We start from the raw sequence: 22,345 nt of genomic DNA on the forward strand, positions 1-22,345 counted from the left end.
TGGGTTTCATGTCGAATTAGCGTATTCGTTTGCAAAGAAGAATCCCACTGGTAAATGCCTTTAGTCGCCTCTTACGACCTGGGACTTCCCTATTATTCCTTTGCCTCGGGGAAGCACAGGGCATCAAATTATGTCATATCATGAATGATTATTTAACTGTCAAAAGCAGGTTCTTACGGTGCACCATGGCGATATTTGCGTGATGTCCCAAGCCTTGTTGTAGCGGCACATTTCGTACATGTTCTGAATCAGCTCCTTATTGATGTCATAAGTGAAGCCGAGACGGAGAGAAATGTTGCTCATCATCTATGACAGAACAATTTTAATCACAAAAAATTATTCAGCCAAAAATACTAATATTTAAAAGTAATTATTTGAGATTGGGATCTACAAGCCAATGTTTTTTTATGATATTATTTATATTAAATATAATATTAATTGTAATATTGACAATCAAATATTGGTATGCCGATTTAATGGCAAATTGTGCTGTGCTAGAAAAGTTGGATTAGATGCACCAATTGCTAAGAACTATGTTACCACGACTCACAAATAAATAAATTTGCATTTCATTTCAACTGTAAAAAAAGGTTTTTTGCATAATATATACTTTATACGAATACACTGCAATCTCAAGACTAGAGAAAAAGACAGACGTCGCGCACCAAACATAAAACTGACGACAAGTTGAGGAATTACTGTTAAGTTGAGTAACGCACACAGAGAACAGATTGCCATCAAAGCGCTTGGTGCAAAGACTAAATTATTATCTGCTTTATTTCTACAATCTATACTTGCATTAATTAAGATTTATTGTTTGACTTTGAAGCCTAAAAGTGCTATTACATAAATAATTTCAATCATATTTTACACTTGTCTCCCTTACCTCTTTATATTCCTGTTTGGATTCAAAGGTCCGAAGTTGAAATAGTGTATCGTTGTTTTCTTCCACATCTCTCGTCCAAGCTGGACAAGATTGATACGGCTGGAATAGCAAACAATAAATCAACACTCTGAAGCACCACTTGGGGCCTCTTATTTCAAGGGGCCCCAAGTACGGCCCTTAAAATGTATCTATTAATTTATATCGAATAAATTCATCTCATACTAAACACTAATTCATTATTAGACATAGGTAGTCTTTTCTTTTAATAGAGCGTCTAGCACACACATTTTAAGGGTTCATCATTATCATCACTTCAGCCCGAAGTCGTCCACTGCTGTAATGCCTCCTCGAAAAATCGCCTTGACGATCGGAACCGCTCTGCCCTCATCCAACCGATTCCGGCGATCTCGACCTGATCGTCGGTCCATCTTTTGGGGGGCCAACACTACGTCTTCCGATACGCGGCCTAACGGCAATCTATCCGTTGAGCTATGTGCCCTGCCCACTGCCACTTCAGAAGGTTATGTAAATATACTAGGAAATAATAAATAGGCTAGGCAATCCAATCATTTTTTATATTTACTTTTTTTTTAATATTGACATTTTTTTTATACTTACCCGCAAAAGCTTTTCGTCTGTTTCCTTGTTTACTTCGAATGCTTCCGCTTGATCTCTGAACAGCCCCTCGAGAAATGCTCGGAATGTTGTGCTCGATCTTGGGTCGTTTACATATTTGAACTGAAAAATATTGTTCGCTTGACGATTGCTATATTATATTCTCTTAAATAAAACAGCTCTTTTATATTCCGTAAACCCTTTTAACGAAGCAGGACTATATTTATGGACAGTAAAAAAAAAACATTTAATATATAATTAATTCTCCGCCATGACACATTAAATAAGACAGGAGATAATAATATCTTATTATTTAATCGATTACAAAATTAAAAAATATCATCCAAATGAAAATGTTTTTAAAATAACTATCAATATTAGGTACAAATACACAACTCGAAATGTACTACAAACGTAAATTAAAATGAATAGTTGCAACTTGACAAGTTTTGTGGTGAAAGTATAGCATGTCGAGCTATGAACACTACTTAATCCTGTTACACATATCCTTAAGACTTATTTGTAGGTTGCTAATGCTTGCTGTTGGTTATAGTTAACACTGCCGAGCCTTTTGAACTACCACTTTTCTTTGAAGTTAAACAAGTTTTTTGGCATGGCGTGACGCATTTTTTTGGTACTTCTCTCAGAAAAGTTATTCTTATAGCTTGTACTTTTGTGTGTAGGTTGATTTATTCAGATTAGTAGTGAATAACGAGGATTGTAAGCATATAAACTGCTTTCCACGCAAGAATTTTGAAAATATTGGCTTTGTTACATTGATGGCGGGTCGGCAGCCGTGAACTCATATCGCTCAAGGACGCTGGCATTTAGTGTCGCCTTAAGGCTTAGGGTTTACCGGCGCACCACAATCTGATCAAAACTGTATCCCGGTACGATACGGTTTTATTATAAGAATATGATACAGGATAACCACATTGTTCTCAGTAAAACATTTTGTCATACAAAGTCTTATAAATTTGCACAGCCAACTTACCAAATAGTCGTACTTATTGTTGGTAAAAAGTCCTGGGAACTTGTTCTTCCATGCCTGTGCAAGTTGCTGTGTGGAGATGTAGCCATCGCTGGTCAGGTCGCCAGCGAACGTGATGTTCTGTCGAGGGTTCCACTCCCAGCGCTCCAGCAGGTTCACGTCCGATTGACACATGCGTTGCTAAAAATACAAATTGTTACAAATCTATACATGCATATAAATAAAATAGGAGCCTGTTTGTTTGTAATATTGAAATAACCGTTTTTTACGACATGTATATGAATATATATACACCAAAATAACATTTTTTTTTACAATTTTTGTCTGTCTGTTTGTTCCGGATAATCTCTGAAATGGCAGGATCTATTTTGGCGGGACTTTTATTGGAAGCTACCTGATGTAATAATGAGTAACTTAGGCTACGTCTATTTAAGATTTGTTTTTTTATTTTAGAAAAATAAAGTAATGTTGGAATGTCCACGAAACTGTCAAACTCTATAATAATATATGGCAAAACAACGTTTGCCGGGTCAGCTAGTTAAGACATATAATACAAGACTACATATTGACTATTTTGGTTGGCAATTAAGTGCGTTGACACCTCGGCCGTTTTATCGTGTTGCATAGACATAGGTTATATCTGACAAATTATCATTTATATTTGATTTCCATAAAAATAATGAAAGTGGCTATAAATTTTGCGTGCAACGCAGAGCAGCTCGAATTGTCAGCACGCGATAAATTAGTATATCATCCCCACCATCTGGATGTGTGGCGGTCCACCACAGTGCGGTTTTCAAGGAGCTGTCTTCCACGTACTACAAAGCTGTGGAATGAGCTTCCTTGTGCGGTGTTTCCGGGACGATACGACATGGGTACCTTCAAAAAAAGCGCGTACACCTTCCTTAAAGGTCGGCAACGCTCTTGTGATTCCTCTGGTGTTGCAAGAGAATGTGGGCGGCGGTGATCACTTAACACCAGGTGACCCGTACGCTCGTTTGTCCTCCTATTCCATAAAAAAAAACCCTAATCGATCACAATACGATAATTTATATTTACCTAGTTTATTTTTTATTACTTAACGCAGTACGCTACAAAGTATTTTTTTCTGTAAATATATATAGCTAGTGTAAATTACTCATTGATATAAAAGAGTGTCTGTTGAGTTTCGTGTATGTTTAACTCACGAGCTATACTTCAACCGATATATGGATGATTCAGTTATAAGCCTATTTGACTGTGACTTTGCTAGATAATTTACTCGATTGGATAGAGCCTCTTGCTGCTAGACAACCGATGAAAACAGGCCAGGATTATTACTTTAGTGTACGTGACAAGCTGCGTCTTCCACTCGCGATTTGTATGTCAGTTTGTGTTAGTGTTTCTAAAAATATAGGTTAACAGTCAAACTCAATTTTTCTCGACGTTTTCACAGCTCTCACATTCTATCTAGACGTATAAATAATCTACGACTATGTTTATGAAATTAGTGAATGTTTCAATTGAGAGTTTTAATGTCGAGAAAGCATAGCAAAAAATCTTATATTCAATAATGGTTTTGAATCAATAAAATGTAATGTTTACTTAACTTAACTATAAATATTTACAATTACGATAGTCGAGTACATACACCAGTGATTAGAATGTTGTATGACTAAAAAGTATCGTTAAATCTAAGGCGTTTTGTAAACGTGTATTTTTGCAAGATATTATGGACACGTGGTCTTCCGTGTTGACACATCTAAAATATCAATGGGGCATCAGTGATGCAACAGGTTGAACCGTTGGCTCTCAGCACGAAGCCGCCGATTCAATCCTCGCCGGCCACTTACCAAAATATTTTCGGCTTAGATCTTTTATACGTCTAGAACTAGATTATACTATCACAGCAGTTGAAGAGTCGAAAAAAAAAATGACAGTGTAAGACGTAGCTTGTCACGCACACTAAACTAATATATCTGGCCTGTTTTTATCGGTTGTCTAACAGCAAGATACTGTATCTAGACGTATAAATTATTGAAGGTTTTCAGTTTTAGAGTATGGACTGCGGTGATCACTTACCATCATTGACCAGTGGGAGGCTCCTTTACACCGGATGCCGGCTAGATTATGGGAACCACAACGGTGCCTATTTCTGCAGTGAAGCAGTAATGTGTAATCATTACTGTGTTTCGGTCTGAAGGGCGCCGTAGCTAGTGAAATTACTGGGCAAATAAGACTTAACATCTTATGTCTCAAGGTGACGAGCGCAATTGTAGCGTCGCTCAGATTTTTGGGTTTTTCAAGAATCCTGAGCGGCACTGCATTGTAATGGGTATGGTGTATCAATTACCATCAGCTGAACGTCCTGCTCGTCTCTTATTTTCATTAAAAAAATCAGGTGACCCATACGCTCGTTTGAATAATTCTCGCAAGAATGACTACCTAGCTTCTAAAGTCTACAACTTGTCTACAACAGCCTTTTGTTCTACCATTAGCGAGCATATGTTAACTTATACTACGAAGTCCAACGAATAGTGAAGACATGGTACTAATTCTATTATCAAACTTATTAGTGAATCTTAACTTTGAAGGCCGATTTTGTATTGAACAAAAACAATGCATTGAAAGATTTTTGTGATGTCGTCATGACCTGAGTGGACTGTATTTAAATACAGTATGACTGGTGATACACTAACGATACCTACACGGGGACGCTACTCCATTTTTGGAAATTATATATGTATATGAAGAAAAAATATTAAAAAAAGCGTGTGGGTCTCGGGACTATAGTGTTTACATTCTCTTTGCTCGGGACGCTCGACAGAACACAGGAGCGTGGCCTGACATTTAGAAAAGTGTACGCGCTGTTTTTGAAGATACCCATGTCGTATCAACCTGGAAACACCGCAACATAAAGCTCATTTCACAGCCTGGTTGTACGTGGAAGAAAGTTCCTTGAAAATCGCACTGTGGAGTAACGCCACACATCCAGATGGCCGGGATAAAATTATCATTTGTGGTGTGTCATGCGAAGGTGGAATTGGGCGGCCGGAATCAGGTCAAGTAGCTTCGGGACACCTCCCGTGATAAATGCGGTAGAAGAGAAGGTGATCTAGCCGTTCATAGAGAAATAGAGCCCCGACAATTATTATTTTCTTGTTTTAAAATTTCAGCAGTTTTACTCTTAGAGTTATGAGGTACTGCCCGATTGTAAACGGACAGACCGGCAGCAGAGTCATAGTAATAAAATTCTCGATGTTTACGGAATGCTAAAAATATATTTAAGTAGACTATATGCTTACGTTTGTATTTCTGAAGTTGCCGTTCCTATAGTTCGTTATAATGTTATTCTTGAAGTCGCCTAGTTTCTGCAGCTCTGGTAGTTCGTCAGCCTCAGGGTTGTGAGAGCCATGGCGGTTCATCCACCATATTGCCGTCGGTTGACAACCTGCGAGAATATAAATATATTATATTACATCTACTTATTCATAAAAATGTTTAAATTACAATGTTTTTATTCAGGCAAGGCAGGTTGAAGTTGCCGAGGGTAGCTTTCGACAGCGACCGGAACTGGTGTGTTCCGGATTCGTCTTTTGAAAAGACCAGTAACGAAACACACAAGGATGGATTTTGCAATTTGATGCTCAAGTATCTGGGGACGTGTATTTCCTTTCTCATAATTTCAGCCGGAAGACGTTCACTGCTAGACGAAGGCCTCCCCCAAAGATTCATTAAAATTTCCTCTTTAATTCCCAGAAATTCCGACTTTACAACTTTATAATTCGGAACTTTTGTGTGCAACGCCGCAACTAACCAATTGTTTTCAATCAGTGTTGTTTTCAACGCATTAAACCAGGGCTGTAATATGTCACTGATTGGTATAAAAATATAAAAATCAAATCTGTCAATGTAAATCAAATCTACAAGCGCTGAGAGCATGCAAAGGGAAACAACTTTGTCCCAAAGTCAAGTACAATGGGAGTCAGATAACTATATATTTTATACAATATATACTTTAAAGCTTAAACATAAGTACATCAATGCATTTCAAACGTCCATAGCTCAGAATTTAATTAAAGAAGAGGAATAATACTATATAGACAGATTCGAAGATGGGAAGATGATATTAAAAAGGTGGCAAGAGCGATTTGGTTGAGAAATTTGTGGAGAACTCTTGGGGAAGATTATGCCGGAAAGCATTACAATCAAGAGACCGGTTATCCCGTTAGTATATATAAGCCTACTAGAATTAGTTACAAGCAAACCCTTAGTTCTAGTGTTATAATAATGAAAATCACTATTAAGAGCAAAAAGGTGGCGATTTTTGTGAACGTATATTAAATTTTCACCAGCTAGACTCCATTAGTCCGCCAGAATATGTTTTCGCAGTACTCATTATACATGCATGTATTACTTAATGCCATAATTTTTCCAACAAGGTCACATGACTCACGTCAAGTAACTACGTATTTATTTTCCATAACATTAGCGTTTGGATAACTGCCAGGTAGGTACCGATAGAAATGGAGATTGTAATCTAACAGCTTTGAAAACCGTATCATTTGAAAGTTTCCTTGAAAATGGCAATATTGTAATGTCCGACTGAAATCTATTACAGTAAAATAGTCTTTGAAGTTTTTATTGGTTGATTCGTACGATATAAAATATCAAACTACAACGCTAGTAGGGAAGATGTTCTACTTACTCGCGGCCGCGCGCTAACCTGCACGGTACAACGATGATAGGGAAGATGTTCTACTTACTAGCGGCGCTTCATTCTACGTTCGCCATTTCTCACTTTCTCTCAAAGGCTTTCTCCCTCTTCTTGGAGAAAAACGCCCTACATTTTCGTGTCTGTGAATTTTACCCTCTTGCGCGCAAAGAAGTATCAATTCAAATATTATTAAGCCAATTTATGCCAATAAAGACTAAAATCTTAAGCATTCTAAAAATATTTAGACGAATTACGAATACTGCAATAAAATTTATCCCAACATTTTGATAATACTTTTTGATACATTGGGTTCATATTTTTTATGACTTTCGTTTTTACAAATTCGCGGCAATTTACAAAATCAACATGTAAATTGAAATAAATTTAACTAGTTACTTAGATTTATTACCATTTATTACGGTAGTTATCAACAACTAGAAATTGTATTACAGACTTTGATAAAATACTCGTATAATTTATAACCTTTATTTATTTACGGTGTGTGTGGATTGATGCATCTAATGTACTAAATAACTCTTGTAATTTTTAATTTTAATTTTTTTTTAAGCTTAAGCTCGTTTAAGGCATTGAGAATTTGACTTATTAGTATTTTTTTTGCGACACTTTAAAATGCACAATACGGCATAAAATAATATATTTTTTTTTAAATTGATTCCTTTAGAATACTTTTTGATGTCATTTCTAATACTACTATCGCTTCGGAAACAATGGTGTTCTGAGAGAGTAGAAGCGGTGCAAGAAACTCTCCCTTCTTCTCCCGACATCAAAGCCCCTTTCTTAAGGAACTGATGTAGCTTCATAACGTTTGCCAAGTAATGTTGCTATATATGTTATGTTATTGTCAGTGTCTATGGTAAATCTAAATACTTTTTACTATCTCTAGAGCCCACATCGATGACGTCACATCATCACTTTGTTACGGTGTGCAAAAGAAGCATCATGAGGATAATATTATTATTAGTAAATAAACAATGATTTATTTTGTCAGTATTATAGATGATGTAAAGGTGTTGTATTGTGATGATGATTATTATTTTTATAATGATGAAAATCAATGACAGAATCTGGTTTAAGTAAAAAGGTATTTATTTTTCTTGCACAAATACTTTAGCGACACAGAACAACAGAAACTACAGAAGTATTAACAACACAAGTCAAAACGTAACAATGGAATCTTCAAAAACAATAGCATAGCATGATAGCACGAAAATATCACGATATGTAAGGATAAAGAAACTGCAACCCGTACTGACGCAACAGGACCATACGAGGGGGTGAAAACGAGAGGGAGCACTACGTTCCAGCGAGGGCCAGAGATAAATTGCCCGTGTAGTATTTCTATTCTATATTAAATGTATAGCATGTATGATAATTGCAATAGTTACAAAAAAATCTTAATTTCTAATTAAGATAATTGTGTTTGTCAAGTTCATAGAAGGTGAATAGTTAATTAGCTAATGGGTCCGTGGAACTGGGGCGTGATATAATTCCTCAACGCCATAAATACGGCATGGCTGACTTAATGATTCAAATGGCCTTCCCGAAGGTTTGCCATCATTATTATCCAGCGCGCGTTTCTACCGGCGTTGGAGTTTTATTATTCAAAGAAACTGTAAATATTTTTATCTACAGCCATGCTTTAAATCCTCTATTAAAGATTCTAAAACAGCTAGCTTATTGCCAACATAAAAAAACCTAATGTCCTAATAACCATTACATCATCCAAACGAGTGATGTAATGAAATTCAGTACAACATTATATCAGCCGTTTTCATAACAACACTCCTTTGGATGATGGTTAACTAGACTGGCTTTTGTAATGTTAGCAATGAGTTAACTGTTTCAGAATCTTTTATAGAGAATTCATATTATGGGTGTAGATAAAGTCTCGTATATAACTGTAGATAATTAGGTATTAAAATGGTTAAAAGGTTTTGCCTCATGTGATAAACCCACATTCGTGTTTTAATACCCCTTACTACACAACAGTTGCATAAATAACTATAATGATGGGAATTTTTATAGATTAATAACTATCTGGAAGAATTGAGATGAATGGGAATGAATGGAAAATTGAAAGGATAGACAAGAGACGATAATCTGAGTACTTCATCTAACTTTGTAGACTGTCACTGCTGTACGGTATCTACCTTTTTATATCTATTTTTTTAACTAATGAATTATTTAATTAGTTTTATTGTGTGTATTATTATCCATTCTGTTTTGATCTAAGATTGATCCAAGTCAGTTATGTGCAATCTGCACTAATCATAGAACTTAATCGTATACAATACTGTCTATCATACCGCTTTTGACGGGAAGCCATGTGATTGGCTATGTGTTGGGATGCCAACCTCGGAAAAGTTGTTTGACGCGGACTTCATAATAATCGTTTGTATTGTCGGTGTATTCTCATTTAATTTATTTCTAGCACTGACCTCTACTATATACCACTGGACTGGCGGCTGTCAAAGTGCTTTTGTGGCTGTTTGATATTCGCCATTTTGGCGCTGTTGGCCATGTAGCGAGAGGCTGCGGTACTAAAACTAGTGATGACAACCTCAGTAAACATCGATTGATGGCGGGAAACTATGTACAAAAACATGTGTAGATACTTTATTAAGTCCATTCTTGAAGTATACATAGCACGGAAAACGAACGAAATCAATTCAAAATGCAATAATACTTCAAAGTACTATATGCTTCTCTCGCAGCCATTTGTATTATACGTCAAAATTAGTTCTCTGGACGCTCGCGTGTGGCCCTTCAAATTGGCACAAATTATTTGTAAAATATGGAACAGCCTGTCCAGTGGTATTTATACAGGTCAGTGATTTCTAGTCATGTATTGCGCGGGGGCTATCACCTATCTCTAGAATAGGTCCAGATTCGTCTATGGATAATTTTACTGCCTTGAAAACAATAGCGATATGTAATATAGTTAGACTAAGACATATTTTCCTACAGCAACGAGTGACAACAGGGCACAGCGGTAGCAACACTTTAATAATTATATGCACTGAACGCATCATGCATGAAGTCACCAAGATATTACAAATTGCTATTAATTATTAAGTAGACAAATTTCAATCACGTCACAGCCTTGAATACGACACAGACATTACGCTACGTGTATGGTTACCTGAAATTGCTATGGCCTATGGCAAATATACCTGAAAATATAAAAGACCATGAAACGGGGAGCGGTATTTATTTACTTATTTATTCATGTATAGGAAACAAACAGTATTACAATAATAAATATTAATAATATAACTTAAAACTTACATTTTCACCAGTGAAGTTTCCAAAAATTACACGACACTTAGTTAAAAGGTAACGATAAAAACCACAAATCTAAAGTAATACAATTTAACAAATAATTACTAAGCTATATAAGTTACACAATACTACAAACTCCCATTATAAAAAACTGAAATGAATTAGTTACTATGAGTTAAGGATTCCGAAACAAAAATATAAGAATGGCTTTAAAAAAATCAGTATGTTTTTTTAAATTATCACGCCGGTCTGAACCATTTAACTTTTCATGAAATATGTCAATATGACTGTATACTCTATTATAACAGCTAAAGGCCCGAATTATAAGCCTGTTCTTTCCGTGAACCGGTTCTCGCATAGGAAACATCAAATGGTATGAAGGAGAGGGGCGTATTTACCATTCAGGGATGTCACGTTTTGCTTATTATTATTTTTTTTACATTAGTATATTTTATATTAATATCTTTAAACGAGCAATTCTTGTATATACATATATATAATCTTAATCTCGGAAACGGCTCCAACGATTTTCATAAAATTTAGTATACAAGTGATTTCGGCCGAGAAATCGATCTAGGTAGGTTTCAATTTAAAAAAGAAAAGTAGATTTATCCGTGTTTTAATGAGAAACAGCTACAATAACATTAGAATACAACGGTACATTTCGCCACTATATACAAGACTATATTAGCTCAGATGGGACATTGGGTGATCCAGGATTTCCCCGGATTTCGAATCCAGATGTCCTCTTAGCTTTTTTGTGTAAGTTTTGTACAGTCTTAACAATCCAAGGCTCGGCCGTCCGGATATTAAAACAGCTACATACCCGAATTATAAACCTGTTCTTTCGGGAAAACATATAGGGTAGATGTTATCATGCAAGATGCGCGTCTACGCGGACCACGCCGCGGGCAACACCTAGTATTATATACATATTGCTTGGCCTGTGCTTCCCCGGGGCATTAAAAGATAGGAAAGTCCCAGGCCCAAGGGTAGTAAGGCGACCAAGGGCATTTACCAGTGGGAGACTCCTTTAGACAGGATGCCGGCTAGATTATGTGCACCGCAACGGCATCTTTTTCGGCCGTGACGCAATAATGTGTAAGCATTATAGTGTTTCAGTCTAGGTAGATACAGAATTTACTGGGCAAATGAGAGTTAACATCTTATGTCTCAAGGTGACCAGTGCCGTTCAGAGTTTTTAGGTTTTTCAAGAATCCTGAGCGGCACTGTATCTTAATGGGCAGGGCAATTGCCATGAGCTGAACGTCCACCTCATCTCGTCTGTGATGAGCTATATATTCATTGTATTGCGTTGTAAAGAAGATACATACAACACATTTAGTAAAAATATATATACAGAATTTGTCCTACTACTATAATTATTCCTTATAATGCCAACATTAAATCTCTCGAAAAGCTTAACCTACTAAATGTGAGCGTAAGGCTTGATTATTAATCAGTTGAGGCTTGTTTCTTTTCTAGAGATACGGGTCACATAGTATATTGATATACTTGACGTAAGGGTTGTGTCTAGGAAACTAGGTCAGACGAAGCCGTGTGTTTATATACTGGTTTTTACCAGTTAATCTTCTAGAGTTGAGATATCTTTTCGAGCAGAAAAACGGTCTGTTTAGTTATTTAATTTAAAAAATATTGTGTGCTTAAACGGCACAAGTGAATGCTTCACTGGCAATCGCAAAATAAAGTTTTCACTTCTGACTGCACTATGCACATACTATGTAGTATTATTGTGGATCACATTAGCAGAATAAATGAGAAACATTTCAGAAATTAAAGTTATTATTTAATTAATTATATTTAATTCTATAGAATTGAAACCGAATTAGAACTCACTCGTGTTTCGACTGAAAGACTGCTTTGAGTCTCGTGCCAGATTTTGCCAGACAACACGTCCTGAGAATGCCTCGTGTAGAGAGCGAAACACGTGTCGAATGTTTAAAAACAAATATTGGCGGAATTAACACTAAAGAAAACTTAAATCATTTGTATAATTACGTATTTCCGCAAAGTATTCATACTTCAATAAATTTCTAAAATAAGAAATAACAATTTTTATATAATGTTTAATGTTTATAATCTTTATATATATATATAATTCTTCTGTACGTGTGTTGACAGTGAATTCCTCCTAAACGGCTGGACCGATTTGAATGATATTTTTTGTGTGTGTTCAAGTGGATTCGACGATGTAGGCCATCCTCGAATCCACTTTACTCACAATTAAAAAATGATTCACAATTAAACTACCTCCTAAACAGCTGGACCGATTTTGATGATTTTTTTTGTGTTCCAGTAAATTTGAGAAGGGTTTACATTCTCAATTCTGTCCATATATAAATCTCCTGCCTATGTGTATGTATGTTAGTGATCTCCTCCTAACGGCTAGACCGATTTTTCAAATTTAAGTCGTGTGTACAGGACAACGACTGTCGGGTCCGCTAGTGTCTTATAAATATACAATATTAGCACGATAAACGTGGAAATCAAATAATTGTTAAAATAATTATTATTACGTACCGTGCTATTAAATTAATAATGACAATTATTACGTATTATTTCAAATTCAAATATTTTTATTCAATATAGGATTCAAAATCACTTATTGAACGTCAAAAACTAACATTTAAACCCATTCTCCCTGCCTCAGACCTGAGAAGAACGGACGCATGAAACTCAACTTCTTTTCGGGTTTTTTTTATATAAAAATATGGATTACAATGTAATATCGTACAATAAACATTTATAATTAAAGAGCCTGAGGGTGTTCGCTTCATTCCCAGTCTGTGGTATCATTAAGAAAATCGTTTATGCTATAGTAACCTTATCCACGCAAACAATTACAAATTGAATATACTTTAGTGTATATTCAATTTGACAGCGACATAACAGCGACTGTATCTTTCTCGCTCGGGTACACTCGGCGGTCCCGAGTTCACCCGATCGAGCCTTTCACCGTTCAACAGCCAAGAGTAGCTCTTTTTGTAACACAGAACAGAGTATGACGGAGACTTGCACCTCAGAACGTGACGGATCAGCCTAACCTACGAAAAATGTGTGTGCGGTGCGCCAAAAGAAGTTTTAGCTTCAAAAATGGTATCGGAGAAGAAACAGATATTTGAGGAACTTACAATATTATATACCGATTAATAGCACACAGCCACGATTGCTTACACACTAACATGCTTAACACAATTACACATACCAGTTGCAAATGCGAAGTCATTGAGGTTGTAAGGAAACAAAATTATCTGGGCCTTGTCATTGACAATAGGCTGAATTGGAAAGACCACATTGATATAGTGTGTGACAAAGATTAAGAGCCTTACTTGCAAAGTTCGCTGTGATAAAGGATAGGGTTGCGTATCAGATTCGAATACTACTGTATAAATCTTAGGCTGAATCAATTATAGGTTATGGGTTGTCAAGCTATCGAAGGACCTATAAAAGTCACCTTGACAAAATTTATACGTTGCAATTGAGGATTTTGCAATTGACAATTGTACCGCCTAATATAAAAAAAAATCTCCAATAATTACCACAAACTATTTGAATATTGCAAAATCCTACCTTGTCACGAAAAAATAAAAATGACTCTACTAAAGGAAGAGTACTATAATGAGAGCCTCAAAGTATTTAAAAAGAAAGACGACAGCAATATGTTATGTACTCGTAGCAGTATGGCAGTCTCTAAATTACTCTTACCAAGATTTTCAAATATTTATGGTAAGAACAGGCTCAAGTATTTGGTTCCTAACCTGATAAATGAACTGCCCAAAGTTGTAAAGCAGGACCTGACAGTAAAAAACCTGAAATATAAATTAAATCAATACTTTCTCTCAAAACTCAACTAATGTTTTAATTAATAAAGAAATAAAAAAAAATATTTTCACCCTCCTCGTCCTTCTGGCAGTGTTCTATTGTTTATAAATAAAATAATCACTCTGTAGATAAAGCAACAATACTTGTAGTGTTAATATTGAGGGTATTTGTAAGTTTGTAATGTTGTTCATAAAATTTCTTAGCACCTAAATGTTTATGCCTTTGTTTTGTTTTGTTTTTCTTCTGTATAATGAATATTTGTATGTAGTTTTAAGTTGTTTCATTTTTCTTTAAAAATAAGTAATTTAATTTAAGTAGTTAATTAAGTATTAAACTTTAAATTTAAATAATATTATATTATGTCTTCCGACGATCTTATTGTACACGGTAAAACTCAAATGAGTTTATGTATGTACAATAATTGTGTTACCTATAATATGTTATTTGTTAATAAGAAATAAATAAATAAATAAATAAATAAATAAATAAATAAATAAATAAATAAATAAATAAATAAATAAATAAATAAATAAATAAGCTTTTTTATGAAAATAAAAGTCGAAACGAGCAGTACGATCAGCTGATGGTAATTGATACGTCTTGCCCATTACAATGCAATGCATTACAATTACAAATCCAAAAATTCTCAGCGGCACTACAACTGCGCTCGTCACCTTAAGACATAAGATGTCAAGTCTCATTTGCCCAGTAATTTCACTAGCTACGGCGCCATAATCTAGCCGGCATCCGGTGCAAAGGACTAAGGAGCCTCCACTGGTAAGTAAATAGAGATGCATTTGAGTATATTACATGCTATTATACATGTAATACGTGTGTAGAATGAGTTTATCTTAAGTAATGTAGGTCAATGCAAGCCTGGCAGAGTTAACGCGCTTTCCCGGACCGAGTATGTACTATGTATACCTACCAAATGAAAGCGCTGTGTTGTAGTTCAGCTTTAAACTTCCCAAGCATTGTCCCACTTTCCGCATTCGGCTATTGATTTTTAAGTGATGTTTTTTCGTCGTTTTTTGATGCGGGTAGTGTGAAAAAAAATTATAGGAATAATTAACATATTCTGTTGAGTTAAGCAGTGTATTTAATAGGTTCTTGGGTTGTACCCGAAACAGCCCTATATAATAATAATAATAATATTGACACATTCTTACACAAATTATCTTGCCCCAAACTAGGCATAGCCTGTACTATGGGTACAAGACAACGATATATTTAATACAATATACATACTTAAACATACATATAAACATCCATGACTCGGAAACAAACATCGATATTTATCATATAAATGATTGCAACTACCGGGATTCGAACCCGGGACCTCTAGATTAGTAGTCAGGGTCACTAACCATTCGGCTATATGGGTCGTCAAATTTTTTATTTAAATTTGACGTCAAATATATTTTTATTATTTAAATTTTGATTTTGATTTACAAGTCGTAAACAATCAGCCACTCTTGGCATAACCTCCTTAGTATTTTGAATATTAAAACTTTAGCTAATCACACATATCGTGGATTATTGGGCTAAGATCTACACTATACAATATGGCTTAGATATTTAGAACGTATTAAGATTTTGCTCAAACTTTACTAACGTAAAAATTAGCTGAGTGAGAGCTTAGAATAATCTTTGGTCATTTGAAAGATGAAATTATGCCGAGTTTAAGCTATGACAGCCCAATGCAAATGTCAAGTTCGCGTTTTATCACGATAAGCAAAGTTTTACGTGAGTAAAATCTAAGTACGCTTTATCGATCTCAGCCTCAGTCTAAGGCTCGTCTATCACAAAAGTATCTATCACAGATTGGCGCGAATTGAGAAAACAATGAACATTCTTAAAAAAATGACAGGTTCCAAATTCAAACGTAGCATTGCATTTTATTTATAACAGTATTTATGGCTAGACTAGTTGTAATATTATATTATTTTGCTAGACTAAATATATTTATATTTTTTAATATTCAGGTCTTTGTAGTAAAGCATCATCAATTTTAAAATTGGTATTCTTTATGGTAGACTATGTCAGATATGAATTTGAGCACCTAGCCGGAATAATGTTGTTATTATACGGACGTGTTTGAAATAATATGTTATGATAACTTGTGAGCATCCGTTACAGTGTCCATTAACTGCGGTATATGTATTCGTTGAAATAAAATGATATTTGAAACGTAACGCAGTTCTTGGTAGCGGCTGTTGTTGTTTTATAGAAATGAGTTTCTCGCATCTTTCTCTCATTTGATCCAAGTTTTTGGAAGCGGTTATAAATATTGAAGTGAATCTTCTTTATCAACGTATGAGAGAAATTTTATAGCAATGTCTTCACGATTTTAAGTTACGTGCCATCTTGTTATTTTTGTCAAAGTTTAGTATAGTGACGTAATAAGAATATTAATTCGAAAAAATATTAGTTTGTTGTTGTGTCTATAGGTAATAATAAAATTGCTTTAATTTGAAACGGATTTTTGAAGAGATACTTCTTTAGAATCGTTGTGATTTGAAACTCGATGAAACGAAAAAGCGAGACGATAGAGACACAAACAAGGATTCAGCCGGCGAGAAGAGACAGAATAAATAAATTACACGTTAAATTAAAATTAATAATAAATGGTTGTTTTGGTACCAGGCGATCATAGTTGAAGAAGAGATTATCTTATGTATGACGCGAGTATACCTTAATATATCCTGACGTCATGCGCCCGACGTATAACTATTATTATTATAGACACCAGGAGAACATAAATATGGTAGCGGTTATAGCAATGTCTTTCATAGCGGTTGAATCATGTGTCATCCTAGCAACATGTACCAGGACTTCATATGTAGTTTAGAGGTTCAATGTAAATTTTGCACCGGATACAGCGATTACGTTGATTGAGCTTTTGGACGCAAAATTTAATTTGAAAATGTGCAGCACTCGCATTGTATTAACAACAAGATCAAAAACAGTAATTGACGCAGTATTCCAAAGATATATTGTTCGTATTAGGACCAAAATATTTATTTCATACTTTAGTTACCATAGGCCTCACATCATTTATCGAAACTGTAAGCTCTGAGTCTGAATACATCTATGTAATATATACGAATTAAATAATTATCAAAATTTGTATCATTATGATCCTTACCTATAATAATCCTCTTCCCGGTATTTTACTTTACATTCGTATCAAACTTCTTGAAGCTTGAAAAATCTTGAAGCCAAACTTTTTGAACTTCTACCACGTGTGAATTTCACACAATTTTTTTACCTTAAGCCTTATATATATATTATAAGTTCCATTTCTTACCTGTGCACTCTGGCACACACACATATTTTTTACCTTAAGTATAAATAGCATATTCTTCTACAACTTTGCTATTTCTCCTTACTTTTCTCAGACAACAACTTGAAGAAGGAAGGCCAGAGTTCACCAAAGCGATGAAAGCGAGAACCCTCTGAAAACCCTAACCCTCTTTGTTGTTATATTTTTTAAACTTCAAACAAAAATTTAGTTAAGTAAGTACATAATGAGAAAAAAAATTTTTTTTTCAAAATTAGATAATAATATGTGCTAAACGCTGAAGAAGGATTTTTAAAATTAACTGTACTTTTTAAATGGTGAAATAAACTTTTGAATGTGAATTAATGCGGAGTTAAATTTTCTAGACTTATGTGTAAATAAAATGAGCGAAATAAATATAACACGTTAAAATTTTATATGTGCTTAGAAGTGCATAAACCTATTTTTTATATAAAATGCATAACCCATTCCAAAACCCTATTCCAACCCTTCAACAAGAAGGCTCCGCATGAGGCACTAAGGCTGGGTAGGGAAAACTAACGCATTCGCAACCAGGACACTAACAGGGCCCTGCAGATTAACAAACACCTTTGGAACTTAGGTCTCACAGATTGCAGAGCGTGTAGATTCTGTAATAGTGCAGATGATACCTCGTTACACATCATCTCTGAATTGGGTCTTTTAGCTCACTTAAGATATAATAAGGTTCATGAAAAGAATCAGTCTTAGCAGTGAGCGTGTTTGACTACGACCAATATAACACATTGGTCGTAATGAAACACGGCTACCCTGAACTGTACCGAAGCCACTTTACAAACTATAACTAAATATTACACACGACTTGCACACCACAGACACACACACACACACACACATAAAACATTATCTAAGTGGTCTTTGACAAATAAGCCCTTATAAAAATCAAACTTAATAATAGAATCGTGGTCGAATTTCGGACCCTGGTCCACCACTAGTTAATATTATTATATAATTTCAGTTTAAATGGCGACTTTATAAATGGGTTATTTCTCACAACAGGCATTCGACATTACCGACAGTATTCTAATTGTATTCTGTTATAAATGTTAAAGTAGAAACATGTATTGTGCAAAATAACGCGACCGAAAATATCTTTGTATAAGGATAAAAGCAGCATCTCGAAGAAATCCTTGAGGAAAAGGTTAAGCCTATTTTTGGACCGTGAAATCATATCATCCTCATGATGCACCGTTATGGGTCCACTTAGGTAGATTGGAGTGCTTTGCCTTCTAATCAAGAAATTGGCAAACCCAACCCACTCTGAAGAGGTTTAAGGTTATTGACGTACTTTGGAACAGCAAGAAAAGTTTATATTATTTTACCTCGCCGACAATTTCGATGGAAACTTTCATTTGAAAATTTTTGCTTATTAATAAATAGCTTAGTAATATTTGTAATACTTAAAGTAGTATTAAATATGCGAATGTGAGTTTGTTTGTAAAGAACCAGTTTGTAGCCGCAGCGGCTTAGGCACTGCATTGATGAGTAGGTACGTCACTTTCTCAGGACAAGTTATTTTATACATTACTAGCTGACCCAGTATATTGCCGATATTAAAATCGTGATACAAAAGTAACTGTTGATCGTAGATGGGTAAAAATTTGAAGTTGTATGTATTTTTTAATTCTGACTCATAATCAAATAAATTTAAAAAAAAAATAAAAAAAATTTGGCTTGGACCACCTTTAACATTTAGGGGGATGAAGAATAGATGTTGTCCGATTCTCAGACCTATCCAATATGCACTCAAAATTTCATGAGAATCGGTCAAGCCGTTTCGAAGGAGTTTAACTACAAACACCGCGACATGAGAATTTTATATATTAGATATAATATGTCGTAGTCTAGAACGACGAGCCAAGAAGCAAGTACAAATATGATTCGGTATTCGGTCTTAGCTCGGGTGTAATCGTCGTGCGGTGCGAGTGCGGGCGAGAGCGGGCACCGGGCGAGCGCCGAGCAGGCAGTCAGGGTAGAACTATCGAGCGAGATGGTTGTGTCATACGCTCATGCTAGGTACAACACGTTCTTATTACGTAATCTATTATAGCTGTGAAGTCAAACAATCGTGTTAAATGCCCAAAACAATGAACCACCCCTACCATGAGTATCATGACCATGTGACTCGTCTTGCACCGTCATATATGTATATATATAATATAATGATTTTTCATAAGCCCCAGAAGACTCGAGTTTGCGCGTTTACCACTAAAAATCCCATATTACGTCTTATCACCGCTTTTCGAGAACACTTCCCATAATGCCTCGCCTAGTACCGGAATACTCTGTCTCGAAATCTCGATCGATTGACAATTCAGCGGTCGTCTGGAGGGCAAAGCCAAATTGACGTCTAAGAAAGTGGGAGTTTATAAATAGCACACGGCAATACTTCAAGTTGGCCCACATTCTAGCGCTATATAAAGCGCAGGTCCGGCCACATATGGAGTATTAGGGGAAATAGGAGAAACCTCGCGCATGTAATGGAGAAATATATCGTAAAGATTTTTTTATGCCAAGAAGAGACGAGAGGGGCAGGACGTTCAACTGATGGTATTTAATACGCCCTGCCTATTACAATGCAGTGCCGCTCAATATTCTTAAAAAACTCAAAAACTGAGCGGCACTACAATTGCGCTTGTCACCCTGTGACAAGATGTTAAGTCTCATTTGCCCAGTAATTTCACTAGCTACGGCGCACTTCAGACCGAAACACAGTAATGCCACGGCAGAAATAGGCGCATTTATTTCAAGGATTACTCAAAAACACGTATTTTGAAGTTTCTACAGAACGTTAGAATGTTTTTTTGTTTTCTATCGTGCTATAACTCTTAGTATATGTTTCTTCTCATTCGATTTGTTTGACTGTACGCAATAGTATATTGTAAGTCTTTGGTAATGTGCGTCAATGTTTTTTAATACCAGTTAAGTAATATCCGGGAAACTAATAACAACACATTTAATGGGTACAGTTATTTTTAATGTGCGTTATAAAAGTTTGGAGCTAGTCCAAATATTAATCAATTGTTACTGTCATACGTTGAACATTATTCTGGGTATACATTTTACGATCACCATGAATCTAATATTATTATATTTGCATCATTTGGAAATGGAAGACGCATTAGTTTAACTTAATATTAAAACATCCATACATGCTTCTCTAAAGAACTGTTACTATTTCGTCGGTATATTATCAGCTAGTCAATTAGTTCAAAAACGTGTGAATTTATGATAAAGTTCCTAAAAATATGAGAATCTATGAAACGTATCATATACGAAAATACGTGAATGTAAAATATACGATAATATATATTTATACAGTTTTCAGTCTTTATTACTTTTTTATGAAATATTTGATATTATTTTAACACGATTCATATATTGGATGCAGCACTTTTTCAAACTAATTTGTTACGTATATTACAGCCATTGTAAAATACTCTATTTGATTGAAAAGAGTGACCGTTGAACATATAATAGATTCAGTAATTTAAAAATACATTTATAGTGACGATTCAATAGCAATTAGTTTAAGCATAATTGAAAAAAGATTTTTGAATTCGACTTTACTTTGAAAAAAAAAATAGTCTAAAAAATTGCTATGCAAACGAACAAACGCTCTATCAAGAGCGTATAGACGTAATAGAGTAAACGTTTTGTAACTTGTATTCATTGTTGTTTATATTATATATATAGTATTCTCATTAGAAGGCTTTTAACCTGTGTGTGTTGCCAGTGATGACATACGGAACGTAGACGTGGGCGCTAAATATGGGCCTATGAGGAAACTCATGGTCGCTCAGAGGGTAATGGAGAGGGCGCTTTGCGCGGAGTTTCCCTACGAGATGATAGAATGATGAAGAGTTATGAAGAAATTAGGAGATCCGTTGGAGAACCAAAGTCATTGATGATTGCGAAACTGAACTGACAGGGCACATAGCTCGACGGAAAGATGGCCATGGGCGCAAAAAAGTCCTCGAATGGCCACCACGTACCGGAAGACGTAGTGTTGGTAGGCGCCCCAGGAGATGAACCGACGATCGCCGGAATACGTTGTGTGAGGGCAGCGTAGGACCGATTGTCATGACGATCTTTGGAGGAGGCCTTTGTCCAGCAGTGGACTTCTTCCAGCTGATGATGATGATAATATTACATTTTTATTTAATGACGATCTTATAACTAAGTGGTTAGTGACTCAAGTCTAAGATAGGTAAGTTTCTAAGTCTTGGATGTTTACACAATGTATAATTATGTTTATTGTAGAGTTGTGTGGCGGGGAAAATTCGCTTAATTTTGATAATTTTGTAGTAACTATGTCAAGCCCTTTGGGTTGCTAAGCATGCACAATTATTAAATGGTTTCAGTGCGTCCACGGTAGGAAAAAATATGATGCAGTGAACGCCTTTGCCGTGAATAAACTCATTCATCGCGGAAACAATGAGGAATCATTCGACAAACATGATTACGTCACCGCATTAACTGAGCTACTGACATCGTTTATACCTTCTGTCTGCGTTGTATTATACTTTATAGTTCTACAATTAGATGGACACTAGCAAGTCTGGCACAGTTACGATGAAATTCGAGATGACCAACGCAATACGCGAAGTATTCCAAATATAAAACTTTTTCGCTGTTATTACAAAAAAAATATTTAACAATGGCTTA

General features: G+C 35.4%; 1 protein-coding gene across 1 annotated transcript in view; it reads right to left on the reverse strand.

The window, feature by feature from the left end:
• Positions 1–22,345, reverse strand: part of LOC126978612 (multiple inositol polyphosphate phosphatase 1-like) — a 34,275-nt gene that overhangs the window by 4,157 nt on the left and 7,773 nt on the right. Inside the window, exons 3-7 of the mRNA XM_050827584.1 lie at positions 5,777–5,922; positions 2,496–2,672; positions 1,505–1,624; positions 887–985; positions 178–306 (exon numbers count right to left, since the gene is read on the reverse strand). Coding sequence (XP_050683541.1) covers positions 178–306; positions 887–985; positions 1,505–1,624; positions 2,496–2,672; positions 5,777–5,922 — 671 coding nt within the window. The remainder of the gene's footprint in view (positions 1–177; positions 307–886; positions 986–1,504; positions 1,625–2,495; positions 2,673–5,776; positions 5,923–22,345) is intronic.

This window comes from Leptidea sinapis, chromosome Z, assembly GCF_905404315.1.
Source record: "Leptidea sinapis chromosome Z, ilLepSina1.1, whole genome shotgun sequence".
NCBI classification, from domain to species: Eukaryota; Metazoa; Arthropoda; class Insecta; order Lepidoptera; family Pieridae; genus Leptidea; species Leptidea sinapis.